Source organism: Mastigoproctus giganteus, chromosome 8 (assembly GCF_048544385.1).
Source record: "Mastigoproctus giganteus isolate SK-2022 chromosome 8, ASM4854438v1, whole genome shotgun sequence".
Classification (NCBI taxonomy): Eukaryota; Metazoa; Arthropoda; class Arachnida; order Uropygi; family Thelyphonidae; genus Mastigoproctus; species Mastigoproctus giganteus.
This window is the reverse complement of record NC_143582.1, coordinates 14,793,561-14,807,397: the sequence shown is the minus strand read 5'-3', so window position 1 is coordinate 14,807,397 and position 13,837 is coordinate 14,793,561. Positions and strand designations below refer to the sequence as shown.

The 13,837-nt window shown below is 37.8% G+C and overlaps 1 protein-coding gene across 1 annotated transcript in view; it reads right to left on the bottom strand.

The window, feature by feature from the left end:
- LOC150081282 (fatty-acid amide hydrolase 2-B-like) overlaps positions 1-13,837 on the bottom strand; it is a 32,586-nt gene that overhangs the window by 11,502 nt on the left and 7,247 nt on the right. The window contains exons 2-3 of the mRNA XM_090380145.1: positions 12,572-12,791; positions 255-464 (exon numbers count right to left, since the gene is read on the bottom strand). Coding sequence (XP_090236271.1) covers positions 255-464; positions 12,572-12,791 — 430 coding nt within the window. The remainder of the gene's footprint in view (positions 1-254; positions 465-12,571; positions 12,792-13,837) is intronic.

Genomic DNA, 13,837 nt, shown 5'->3' with positions numbered 1-13,837 from the left:
AGAAACAGATCTTGTTACTTGAGATCTATCCTCTAATAAAAGGCTATAGTTAACAATATGACTTAAACCAGTAGATTACACATGCACAGTGTGCAATACTTTTGGGACAACTCTCATATCCATACAAAATGCTGAGTATACTACAAAAATAAGTTTCTATCAACATGACTAATTACACAAAAGTTGTATTTTTTATGGATAGAAATGGAGCAATCATTCACAACATAATTCCTGATGATTGACTGATTACTTACCACTGCTGCCACCAGGAATTTTTGATGTATCATATGGGTTTCTTGTGCGACCATACAGCTTATTTGGTGATTCATATGACATACAGAGTTCAGGAACATTTGTAACTGCTATAGGAATTGCTCCTGCTTTTCTCATTTCTGCAACTGCATCTGCATCTTTTTCAGCTTTTATGCCTTTTCTTGGTACAAAGCCACTTGCAAAATTCAAACCTGAAATACACAATTTAAGATTTACAAAATAGAAAATCGAATCTGGAAACAATTATACCAATATGAACAACTTTTCTTCCTTGTGAAGCAAGATTTAAAACAGCTGACTAAGAATTTTAGTAAATGAACTTTAATTTTTAAAATATACCTTACATTTCCCAAATAGTCAATCAAAATCTGCAATATATAGCAGAAGTAGCAAACAAATTTAGCATAAGATAGGTAATGTAGACATGTAGAGTATCTTATGTAGGACTGCACCTGAATGTCAGTTCAACTCCACCTTTGTACACTATGTCGAATACAGAACTCTGTAAAAGGCTCAGAAATGTGTGTAATGTTATGTTTGTGCAGTGTGCATGTTATGGGTGTTTAATGGCACATAAGCTACACTGCCTATAATGCACCAGTCCACAGGGATGTTATTTGGTTTTTAGGAGCATTAGCAACTAAGGCCATATTGCTCCAGGGATATGCAGTGGTCATTCCCTGACCTTTCCGCATCCTCCGTATTTGGTGGTCACGGGCTCGAACCCCGGTCTAATCAAGAAGCGTGTGCTCCGCTCACAGGGATGTGTTAGGAAATAATTCAGAATTGAAGCCATTTCAATTTCATTTTAGAAAACTATTCAGAATCAATGATATATTCCAATTTTTTTCAGAAAGCTGAAAAGTTCATTATTATTTGGCTGATTGCCAATAATATGCTCTAGTCATCTCGGTTGTTGAAGATTTGTTAAAGAAAGTAGGACTCATATTCTGTCCTATTGATAGTGAGGACAGTCAATAAGAATATGTTTGACTGTTAGTTGTGCTGAGCAGTGTGGACACCGAGGAGGAGGATCATCACCTGTGAGTAGATGGATATGAGTCAGATGAGTATGCCCTAATCTTGGCAATGCAAGTACCACTTCTTCCATTCTCGTTGTCTGGATGCTTGAGTGCCAAAATTTTGGTTCCTGTTTCAACTGAAAAAGTTGAAACAGGAACATAAACATGAACATAAATATTATTAGTCTGGGTGTGCCATAGTTCTTTCCATTGTGCAAGGCATTTTGCTGCTATGATGACATTACAGTCCAAGGCTTGAATATGGACAGAGGTAAAATCTAAAGTTAACAGATTTTTTGCAGATATATCTGCCAGTTCATTCCCATTTACCCCTGAATGCACTGGAATCCAACAAAAGTTCACTAATTGTTGACGATGTTCAATTTTCAAGAGCAACTGCGTGATTTGGCTGAAAACAGGATGATTTGTATAGGAGGGATTTTCATTGCTCTAATTGAGCTGGGATAGTCGGTGTAAATTAAATATTTTGGAGATGGGTAAAGATTCAGATTTTCTAGAGCTAATTTTATTCCATGGAGTTCTGCAGAAAAGTTGCTATACTCAGGTGGAAGGTAAGTTGAAATGATAGCAGAGGGAAACACTGCTGCTGCTGCTCCAACAGCTGATTGAAATTTGGACCCATTGGTATATATTGGCAGGAAATCAACATAGCTCTGAATATGACTTGCATGGAGTTGTTTCAGGTTGAGAGTCGGTAGAAGATTCTTACCCCATTGAAGAAAATAAGTATCAAAGTTCAGTTGAGGAAGGGGAGGCCAAGGTGGATGAAAGTAATTCATTACCTGTTGACTATTGTGAAGAGGAACTTTCCAATTCTGTGATATTTCAAAAAGCCGTAGGCCTGCTGGCCTTATTTTATTAGCTTTATTTCTATAGAGATTAGGTAGTTGTGGATTGAAGAGGTATGGGTGAATAGGATGCAAACAGCAATTTTTTATTTTGGCTGCATACTTTTTGAGTAGTAACATTTTTTTGCAGAGGTGCAAAGGGGGTTCATGAGCTTCAATATATAGACTATGAGTTGGAGATGTCCTGAAGGCTCCAAGTGCAATCTGTAATGCACTCTGTTGTATAGGATCCAGCCACCATAGTACACTCTTTCGGGCAGTATCGTAGACTGGAGCATCATAATCCAAATAGGATCTAATCAATGCTCTATATAATCAAAGCAATGAGGTACAATCTGCTCTCCAAGACAGGATGGATAAAGCTCTTAGTATGTAGAGCTTTTTGAGACAGGTATTACATACAAATTTAATATGTTCAAGGAAGTTTAACTTCTTGTCAAGGGTTAATCTCAAAAATCTGATGTTTGTTGGCAATCAGAATGGTCAAGTCTAACATGTGAAGTTTGGGATCTGTATGCAATTTGTTGGCAATCAGAATGGTCAAGTCTGACATGTGAAGTTTGGGATCTGTATGCAATTTGTTGGCAATCAGAATGGTCAAGTCTGACATGTGAAGTTTGGGATCTGTATACAATTTGTTGGCAATCAGAATGGTCAAGTCTGACATGTGAAGTTTGGGATCTGTATGCAATTTACGTTGATTGCAAAAGTGTATAGCAACAGTTTTCTGTTGTGAAAGATGATAGCTTTTGAGCACTGCCCACTTTTGCATTTTATTTAGGGATATCTGCAATTGACATTCAACAGATCTCATGTTCTGAGAATGGCAAAAAAGAGAGAGAGAGAGATCGTCAGCATTAAGGTAAGACTCAACAGTATTTGGAAGTTCTTTTGTAATAGTCAATTCTAAGGGCAAAAAGGGTTGCACTCAGTATAGACCCTTGCAGAACTCCTTCTTCCTGCAAGAATGTCGTAGAAAGGGAGTTAAAATATCGTACTTGAAAAGAACAACTCCATAAAAAGTTCTCAATGAATATAGGCAGGTTGCCTCATAGACCAAGGGCATGCAGGTCTCTTAAGAATGCTGTGATGCCAGGTAGTATCAAATGCCTTCTCTATGTCTATGGAGACCTGCATGCCCTTGGTCTACGAGGCATGTTATGTTGTTTAGCTGTTTCTGGCCTCTGTCACCAGGAACGTGACCTGGAAAGCCTGCCCAATGTCCGTCTACACCACAGGGAGGTGGACCACAACTGCGCATGTACTGTGGCAGACCTCAACCAGCTCGTACTGAATGCTTAAAACGAGTTTGGGATCATTCAAAGAGATAGAGAGAATAAAAAAAAAAAAAAACACATCCAAAGTCCACTGGTGAAGTCTAATACTAGTGGAGCCCAGGCACCAGCAAAATCCCACCTCAAGCAAAAGGCAAAATGTCAGAGGGGAAAAAAAATCCTGCACCTACAAACAGTAATGAAAGTCCTTGGGGGCCAGAAAAAAAAAAAATAATAAATAAATAAAAAAATAAAATAAATAAAAATCCCACACCCACAGACAGTAATGGATGTCCTTGGGTGTCAGCAAAAAAAAAAAAAATAAATAAAATAAAATAAAGATAATAATAAAACAGGTAAAATAAAATAAATTAAAATACAAATAGGATAGGAGAAATAATTAGATAAATTAATTTGTAAAATAAATAAATAAATAAAAAAAATGTATATATAAGAAAAAAAAATAAGTTAGATAAAAATAAAAAGTATATAAAATAAAATAAAAATAATAATCCCGCACCCACATGGAGAAACTAGTGGGTGCCAACACAACAATCCTGTACCATAGGAGACCCAAATCCTGGGTCCCAGCAAAAAGAGTTTGCCTCGTGAGGCCATAATTTCTACTCCTTTAGGAGATGTGGAGAAACAGAAAATAAAAACTCTGATCCATGGAAGGAGAAGGCAAGTTTGTATCATTAGGTAAGTGCAGTCAGTAAAGTCCAATCACGTAGTCCAGTCAGGTGTGTGTATCCTATCATAAAGTCATCCCCGTTAAGGCCACATTGAAATCAGTTGTTCTGGGAAAAAGAAATCTAGCAAGACATTCTATCTAGGTACATCCTGTCAGGTAAGTAGGTCTATTTTACAGTGATAGGTACACAGAATATGTAAGTAATAGTTTCAGCAGAATCCAAGAGCCTAAATCAAGTATCAACGTGAGGTTCCCCCTCCACGGTTTGAAGTTTAGGATACGTTTCCAGATCAAAGCAAAAAGTCTGTTGAACAGTTAACATACACATCAAGTACTGGTCAGAAGTTTAAGAGTTTGCAGTAGATGGTGTAGGTGTATTTGCCAGAGGTTCAACAATTGAAGAAGAAGCAGTGGGTGGAGCAACCAACATCTCTTTTTTTGTAAACACAAGTGCAAATCTTTGGAATGCCTGAAAGGATTCTTCATTTTCCAAGAGAATAGCTTCATTACTTCAGCAAAATTATTATGGTAAGATTTTATTGTTGATCTTTGGTCGATTTTGTTGGATACTTGTAGTTGGAGCAACGATAAATCACAAGCCCAAGTTTGCTGGGACCAGCAGGAAAAAAACTGTGAGTTGACAAGGCCGAATTGAAATAATTTCACATTTAGGGATCTGTGACCGGTGATTAAGAATTAAGAGTAAAGACTAGGGCTGAACCATTTCTAAACATCTCTTCCAATGGCAAAGGTAATATCTGATATAAAGTTTTGTGTCACATGCCTAGTTTTGCTGGTATCCCATCTAGTTTGCAAGATGTTTATCAAATTTTTCCATATCCTGATTTCTCTTGCTTGATGTATGCATCTAAATTACAGGTTATGCCAAGAATTCCAGTGGGAATTCTGTGTTTTAATTGGTAGCAGAGACCTTTGAACACGAGATGAAGGTCCACTGAAAGCACACCTGCCAAGACCTGCAGTTCAGCAGAGGATACTGTCCTGCAGGCCGGAAGCATGGAAAGGAGCATAGATCTTTGAAGTGTGATTAATTTAGCTTTAAATTTGATGTTTGTTGCACTGTGAAGATAGGTAACAGAAACCTATTTAGAGCACAGCAATCAATAATACTACATCACCCATGCCATATGCCATCTACAGGTTAGACCATGATATCGATTAGTCATGTAATATATGAAAGGTTACAAATTGTAGAATATCAAATTCCAATACTATCCAGGTAAGTAATGCTTATGGTCTTCTTCATCTGCCAAGATCTACTTCTTTCTGGGTATTCTGAATCAATGCCTAGCAATATAGAGATACAATGCAATGTCTGCATACAACCATTGATATGCCCACTGCTGTTCGATGCATATACACGTCAAAACAGCACCTAAACAATGTGCTAATGTTATATATACACGCAGAGCCACGCTGAGGGTGAGGCGAATGAGGTTCTTGCCTCAGGTTAAAAGCTGAAAGGGGTGCTAAAAGAAAGATTAAATAATTGCCAACGTTTTCAATTTTATGTTTTCATTAAAGAAATATTGTTTATTTATAATTAAAATTATTCTAATTTGTGATATTTTTGACGAAACATTTGTTTCAAGTATTATAATAATATTGTTATTATTTTTGAAATGAATGATGCATAAATAAATCTGTTATATATTTATAATAAATACTGCTTATGAGAATAAAAATTACTTTAAACAGTTTTTATTTTTTTTTTTTTTCATCTTTAATTTTTATTAAAACCAAAAATGTATTTTAAATAAGTCATATATATTTTTTAAAATATTTTAGAGGAGGGTACAATTTTTCATTCTTGCCTCAGGTACTAAAATGGCTCGGCACGGCTCTGCATACATGTCTCCTTTTAAGCAGGTAATCAATAAGTGCTGCAAAAGCACATGAAATCAGACAACTATTTGATATCAACATACTGACTGTAGTCTGTGCAATTTTCAGCATTGTTTGGGTTTGGTTTGTTTAATGTCAACTGAACAGTCTTAGCAACTGTAAAGCCATTATGTTCTGAATACAGTTTTATTTGTTCTTTAATATGTATTGAGGTTAGGTTATATAGTTTAGCATATTTTCAGCAAGGTAAAATTTTGCTTTTTAAAAAAAAAATTTGTAGTATTTTGTAGCTGTTTTCAATACATTGACCATCACCCTTTTGTGAATGGGTCTATTGCTAAAACTAGTGCAACCCTTGGAGTGTACAAAAGTTTTTTTTCCTATAAAACTGCTGAAACCCATATGTTGCATAAGAGTTTGATGGAGATAATCCCAAGTCAAATGTATGGTGACTAGTCATTTCTTCTTTCATGAAGAAATCAGTCACTCACCTCAGTTATTTTGCTGTACACCAGATGAAACAACCACAACCAAACGTTATTTTTTGGCAGAATGGCACTTCTCTACACTGAAGAACAGGAAGATAGAAAATTCCGGGATAACATGTTTTCAAGCAAAAGGATTGGACAACAAAGACCCATTTCTTCGCTCCCCTGCTGCTTAGATATAACTGATTTGGATTTTTTTTTTCTTAGATTATTTTAACAAACAAGCATGTCCACTAAAGTCCAAGGTGTGAAAGAATGCTGTGCATGTATCAACAATGCAGTTACTTCTGTACTGGACAAACATTGGTGTGAAATTTAATATTGTTTCAACATCTTTTTGGGCATCAATGGGACCCACACAAAAACCTATTAATGTCTGATGGAAACTTTTTAAGTTGTGTTCTTTCAAATAAAATAAACAGGTGGCCAATTGATCTAGTATGAGGGTACAAAAGGGTACACACTTTGAGTGACCGAAGTTCAAGCCCACATGATTACTAAATATGGTATAATGCTCTTGTATTCTCTCTATCTTGTAAAGTCCTCTCACCTTGTGGTCATTAGCATTAGCATTAGCATTAGTAGAGGCATATGATGCAAGAAAGCAAGCTTATTCAGCATCAGCCAAAAAAAAAAAAAAAAAAAAAAAAAAAACCTCTCCCATTTCACCCCTCCGTTCGTTCGAAATACCTGTCCAGTTGAGCTTTAAATTTGTTTAGGCTATCAACTTCAACAACAAGTGATGGAAGTCGGTTCCACCAACCAACCACCCGCTGGCCAAAGGCAAATTTCCGCACATCTATCCGACATCCGTCCTTCCTCAATTTGAATTTATGCCCTCTGAGGTGATTATTCTGAGAAAGATGAAGAATCCCATTGGCATTGAGCATGCTCAAACCATTCAAAGCCTTATACACCTCTATCAGATCACCTCGCCGGTGCCTAGTCTCCAGACTCTGTAATTTGCAAAACTTAAGCCTTTCTTCGTAAGAGCAACCCTTTGTTCCATTTACTAATCTTGTTGCCCTTCTCTGTACCCGTTCCAGCAGCTCTACATCCTTCTTGAAATGAGGCCTCCAGACCTGTATACAGTACTCAAGATGTGGCCTAACCATTGCCTTATACAAGGGAATAATCACCTCCTTATCCCTGGTAGAAAAATTCCTGTATATCATTGACAAGACACCATGAGCTACTCTTGCAGCTCGTCTGCACTGCTCAGAGAACTTCATATCTGCCTGCACAATTACCCCCAGGTCCTTTTCATTCTCCACCACTGTCAGTGTAGTACCGCAGAGTTGATACATTGCTCTGGGGTTACTGTTACCCATATGTAGTACTTTACATTTGTCAATGTTAAACTTCATTTGCCACCTCTCAGCCCATCTGTTCAACCTTTCCAGATCCTGTTGCAGCAGCATAGCGTCAGTAGTGTCCTTAACGACCCTGCCAACCTTTGTATCATCTGCAAACTTAGACATTAAACTTGATATCCCATCATCAATATCATTCATAAACACCGAAAACAACAATGGACCCAACACTGAACCTTGAGGAACTCCACTAATAACATTAGTCCACGTTGAGCAGTGTCCATTGATTACCACTCTCTGTCTTCTGCCACTCAACCATCCCCTTATCCATAGCAGCAATTTGCCTCCAATGCCACACTGCTCCAATTTGTGCAGCAGTCTTCCATGTGCAACAGTATCAAAAGCCTTTCTAAGATCCAAATATATAATATCAAAGTTATTCCCTGCATCCAGTTCTTTTGTGACTACATCATAGTATCCAATCAAATTGGTCAGGCAAGACCTGCCCTTAACAAAACCATGCTGCGTCTGAGCTATAACTGAATTCTTGTCTAGATGATCCTGCAGTGCTTCTTTAACCAGTGCCTCCATTAATTTACCTGGAACAGAAGTTAAACTAACAGGTCTATAATTACTTGTGTCAGCCTTTGATCCTCCTTTGTGAATTGGGGTTACATTTGCACATCTCCAGTCTATGGGTACCTCCCCTGAGTCCAAAGAAGCTCTCATAATTATGGCTAGGGGTTTGCATACTTCCTTTGCTGCCTCCTTTAATATAACTGGATAGATCCCATCCACCCCAGGTGCCTTTTTTATGTTTATCCTCAACAATCTCTCCTCCACTTTCCTCTCAGTTATTACAAAATCATCCAGCTCACTGCCAATGTTTACTTTACCTACATCATTCTCCTTCCTGAATAACTCCTCATGCGTGAATGTAGATGCAAAATACTCGTTTAGATTGTTAGCCACCTGAGCAGGATCCTCAACTGTTGAACCATCAATATCCAGTGGACCAATCTGATTCATCCCTTTCCTTCTCGAGTTCAAGTATGTAAAGAACTCCTTTCTGTTTTTCTTTGCATCCTTTGCCAAGGATTTTTCGTAGTCTGCCTTTGCCTGCCTAATCTCCTTTGTGACTTGGTTACAGACCAACTTATATCTATCATAGGCTTCCATGTCACCCATTAATTTGTATGTATCCCATGCATTTTTCTTCTCTGCCACATGTCTCATTAGTCCATCTGACAACCATTTAGGCCTAAACCTTGAACAATATTTCTTAGTTGGTATGTAAAGCCTGGTAGCCACCAAGATTAGTTCCTTGAATGCTTCCCATTTTGAGTTTGCTGTTGGTAACATCATCAGTTGGTCCCACTGTATAGAATTTAAATACTGTCTCAGACCATCATAGTCGCCTTTACGAAAACAAAAACCCTTCCCTTTACCTCTGATGGTAGTTACCTCCTTGAGTAAATCCCACTTCAACACACTGTGATCACTGCCACCTAGTGGTTCATTTATCTGCAGATTCTTAATGCATGAAGAAATACTACTGATAATCAGATCAAGAGTATTGCTCCCTCTGGTTGCCTCAAGAACATGCTGATGTAGAAAACAATCATCCAATAAATCCACAAAAGCCTTGCTAGTGTGCGAGTGACCAACCCAGAAATTCCAGTCAATATCTGGGAAATTAAAATTCCCCATTATAAGACTCTCTGATTTACTGGCCCACTCTATTTCCCTGTACAATATATTATTATACTCATCAGAGTCATTAGGCCTATAGCACACTCCTACTCTCAATTTTGATTTCCCTATGCTTATGTCACACCAAACTGACTCGACACTGCCCTGTCCATCGATGTCAACTGGCTTCACTTCCTTTGACTTTATGTGTTTCTTAATTAATAGCATAACCCCTCCTCCCCTCCTGTCCTGTCTATCCTTTCTATATACATTGTATTCCCCAAATTCCAGTTCCGCATTACTTATATCTGTGTGACACCACGTCTCTGATATCCCAACAATATCTGCCTTTGATGTTTTGAGCAATACCTCAAATTCATCAAATTTATTTACCAAACTCCTAGCAATGGTGTACACGCAGGTATACATGCACCTGTTTCTATTCTTAGCTACCCTAACACAACCCATGTGTTTACTTGTAACGCAATGACTACCAGCAGTCTCTGAAATATCCTGCATCTTGTTTTTCAGACTTCTGCTCATTTGAATAGAAGCAGTGCAAGAATCACTTCCACCTCTGCCAGTGGCTACTGTTAATCTATTAGTCCTTGTATCCCCCCCAACTAGCAGTTTTCCGACCCACCTAACACTGCCTCGACAGCATCAGCAAAAATTCTTCCACCCTTTCTATTTAAGTGTATCCCATCCCTGTAGAAGCAATCTCTCCTGTTAACAAGTACAGTCCAGGCTGAAAAAAATTCTACCCCTTGAGCCTTGCACAATCCCTCCAGGGCCGAATTGATCGACAAGGCTCTCATCATATACTCCCTCCTATCGTGTCTGGGCAGAATTGCAGACACTTTCAAGTTCAACCCTAATTCACGGCTTTTTTTCAACAGTGACCTGTACTTGCTAAGTAATTCCGCCGGTCTCCTACTATTAATATCATTAGTGCCAACGTGTACAACTATATCACCTTTTGTGCCCTTAAAAGATGATATCCGCTCTACAACGTCATCAACCTTTGCCCCTGGCAGACATACCCTGGTCCTATTCCACCTATCCTTTTTACAAAGCATGTTCCCCGTTTCCCTGACAATAGAGTCACCAACAACTACTAGTTCCTGTGGGACCAGCGCATTCTGCTTAGGGGGCTGCCCCTGTGTTGCCTGATGACCAAGTGCAAGCTCTGGCGTTGATGTGGGCAGCTGAGAGCTTGATGGGCCCCTCAATTTATTTCCTTCGAGGGCATCCACCCTGTCCTTCAAGGTCTCATAAAGGCCCATAACAACGCTGAGTTGTCGCCTGATTTCCTTGCACTCCTTACATCGTGCACACACAAAGACATCCCCCTTGGCAGTATCATGTCCCGTACCCGACTGCTCCGCAAACATCAAGCAAACAGTGCATTTTAATAGACTGTGATTCAGAGGGCAACTGCCCCCCTCAGTTCTCCCCTGAACCACAGCACTCCCATTAGCTTGAGCCTTTTGCTTTGCTGCTCTGGTCAGAGTCATGATTCCAATTTAATTCAATAAAATTTAAAACAAAAATTAAATCCTTAAGTTATATCCCAAAACAGTTATGTTATATATATATATATATATATATTTTTTTTTTTTTTTCGGTATCTAGTGTTCCCTTTATTCATCCCGGGGAGTAAACACATAATTTATTTTTTAATTTTAGAGAAGCTTGTAATGCAATGAAAAATATATGCCCACTCTATATAAATGTGTAACTAAAGACACTTTATTATTTCAGCCCAAATTAAAACAATACAAATTGTGAATAAACAACCTTTAACCTCGGAATGCATCTTCAGATAAAGATACACAGGGTGCTCTTTTTATTGTGAAATTCTTAATCTTTGCTTCCTCGAAAATAAATAAATGTTTAGAGAATACAGACACACTGCTAGTTAAAAAAAAAAAAAAAAAAAAAAAAAAAATTAGAATTTAGTAACATCTTGTCATATAATAATCTCTTGTCAGAAGAAAATAAGATCTTGTCACATAATTATCTCTTGTCAGAAGAAAATTCCACAATCAGGGTTGACAACTACCTTTCCTGCGATGTAAGCAAATATGAATAAAATTTTGGATACCTTCAATTCCGGATGGGAGGTAGTATCTATATCAATAAGTGCAAAATACTGGGAGCAAAGTGCTGTGTGTCTACTAAGCTACACTACACTACATTACTAAAATCATTTTCTTTGGTCCTCACTGTTCCAGAATTTGAATCAGAATGCTTGTGGGATTATTTTGAAAGATGCATCAGAGCATAACAGTGAAACACAGAAAGAAACAGAACTTATTTGGAAAGTTTCTGATGAAAGGAAGGGCATTACAGGAATGAGCTAGCTGCACTGAAGATAATACTTGTAACTATCTTGTTTAATTAATGCCAAGGAGAAATGTGCTTATTATCACTAAAGATGGCCAATGTACACCAACTACATTTTAATAGAATAGCATATTTCACCAAACCTAATACTTTCTTTCCAAGAGGGAAATGTTGATTGGCATATATTTTTCTCCACAATTTTAAAAAGTTTCCAGATGCATTTTTCTTTGTATGTAATTCATATTGTGAAATATATATCTAGAATCAAGCAAGGAAGAGCAATTGGCAGTATCTTCAGAAAGTGAAAATAATGCGTGACAGCTGAAGATCACCACAATGCCACCTTTACAATAAGTAAAGTGAAATGACTCGGCAAAAATATATAGGTGCCAAACAAAATACTAGGTACAGCCAGAGCCATTTTAACATGGAAGTCTACAAATGGCCATAATTAAGATAGACCTTTTCATGTGTAGGAAGGAGGGAAGTTATTTTCTTTGCATCCAAACGCCTAACATGGTCCTGTGCACATGAGTCCTAACATCTAACATGACCCTGTGCACTTGTTTGCATGTTAGAACTTAAAAGTTCTAACATGGCCATGTGCACAGTAGGTTAGCAATGGTCCCAGATAGGACTATATCCTCCCACGATAAATATAATGTGGATTTTTTTTTTTTTTTACTGCTGCACGATTATCTTAAAAACAAGATAACTTCCACAAGACTCACCTTTTATACCAATGGATTCCTTAGAAGTAAAAGGTATGCCTAGGAACGGTTTCTCTCTAGCTAGCTCTTCTTCAGATTTTATGGTGGACAAAATGAACTGATCAATTTTTCTTGCTTCTTCCAGAGCTTCATTAAATCTTGTATCTACCACAACGTTTAGTATAGGCTGAATTTCTTCAATCCTTTCAATACATGCTTTTATTAGATCTTCACTCTTTACCTAAAAAAAAAAAAAGAGAGAGAGATTAAGCTATGCACAAAAACTTCATTGTTCATGACTTGCAAATAGATTCACAGAATCTATTCTGTAAATAATAGTCATAACTACGGTGAAGTTCACCACTCATGAATTACTCTTGCATACCTGTCCATATTGGGGGGGGACATAATTCAGGTAATAGAAAGAGCCTTCTATTACAACTTAATTTATATTCAAGGTTAAACTATAAATTTACAGGTTGCAGCACTCAGCTCTGCCAGAGCTGAGTGCAGCTAAACAAAAAATGAAAGCCAGAAAGGCAGCCAAACATAATGACATAACACCAGAGTTTTGGTGAAATATATGGGTAACACAGGGACGAATCTTCTATTGAGAGTACATTAGTTGAGGCATATGATGCAAGAAAGCAAGCTTATAAGCTTGTTTTTTGCTATAGAGCATCAGCAAAAAAAAAAAAAAAAAAAAAAGAAAACTTTCCCATTTCACCCATCCGATCACTCCAAATGTTTGTCTAGTTCAGCCTTAAATTTATTTAAGCTATCAACTTCCACAACAACAGATGGAAGTCTGTTCCAGAAATCAACTACCCACTGGCTAAAGGAAAACTTCCACACATCTATTCTACAACTGTCTTTCCTCAATTTGAATCTATGCCCCCTCAGGTTCTTAATCTGAGCAAGTGGAAGAATCCCATCAGCATTCAGCCTGCTCAAACCATCCAAGGCCTTGTACACCTCAAACAGATCACTTCGCAGGTGTCTAGTCTCCAGATGCTGTAACTTACAGAATTTAAGCCTCTCCTGGTAAGAGAACCTCTTTGTTCCTCTCACCAATCTTGTTGCCCTTCTCTGTACTCATTCTAGCAACTCTAAATTCTTCCTAAAATGAGGCCTCCAGACCTGTATGCAGTACTCAAGGTGTGGCCTGACCATAGCCTTACAGTGGTATAATTAACTCCTTGTCTCTGCAAGCGAAATTCCTATATATCAAAACTCCATGACCTGCTCTGGCAGCCTATCGGCACTGCTCAGAGAACTTCATACCTA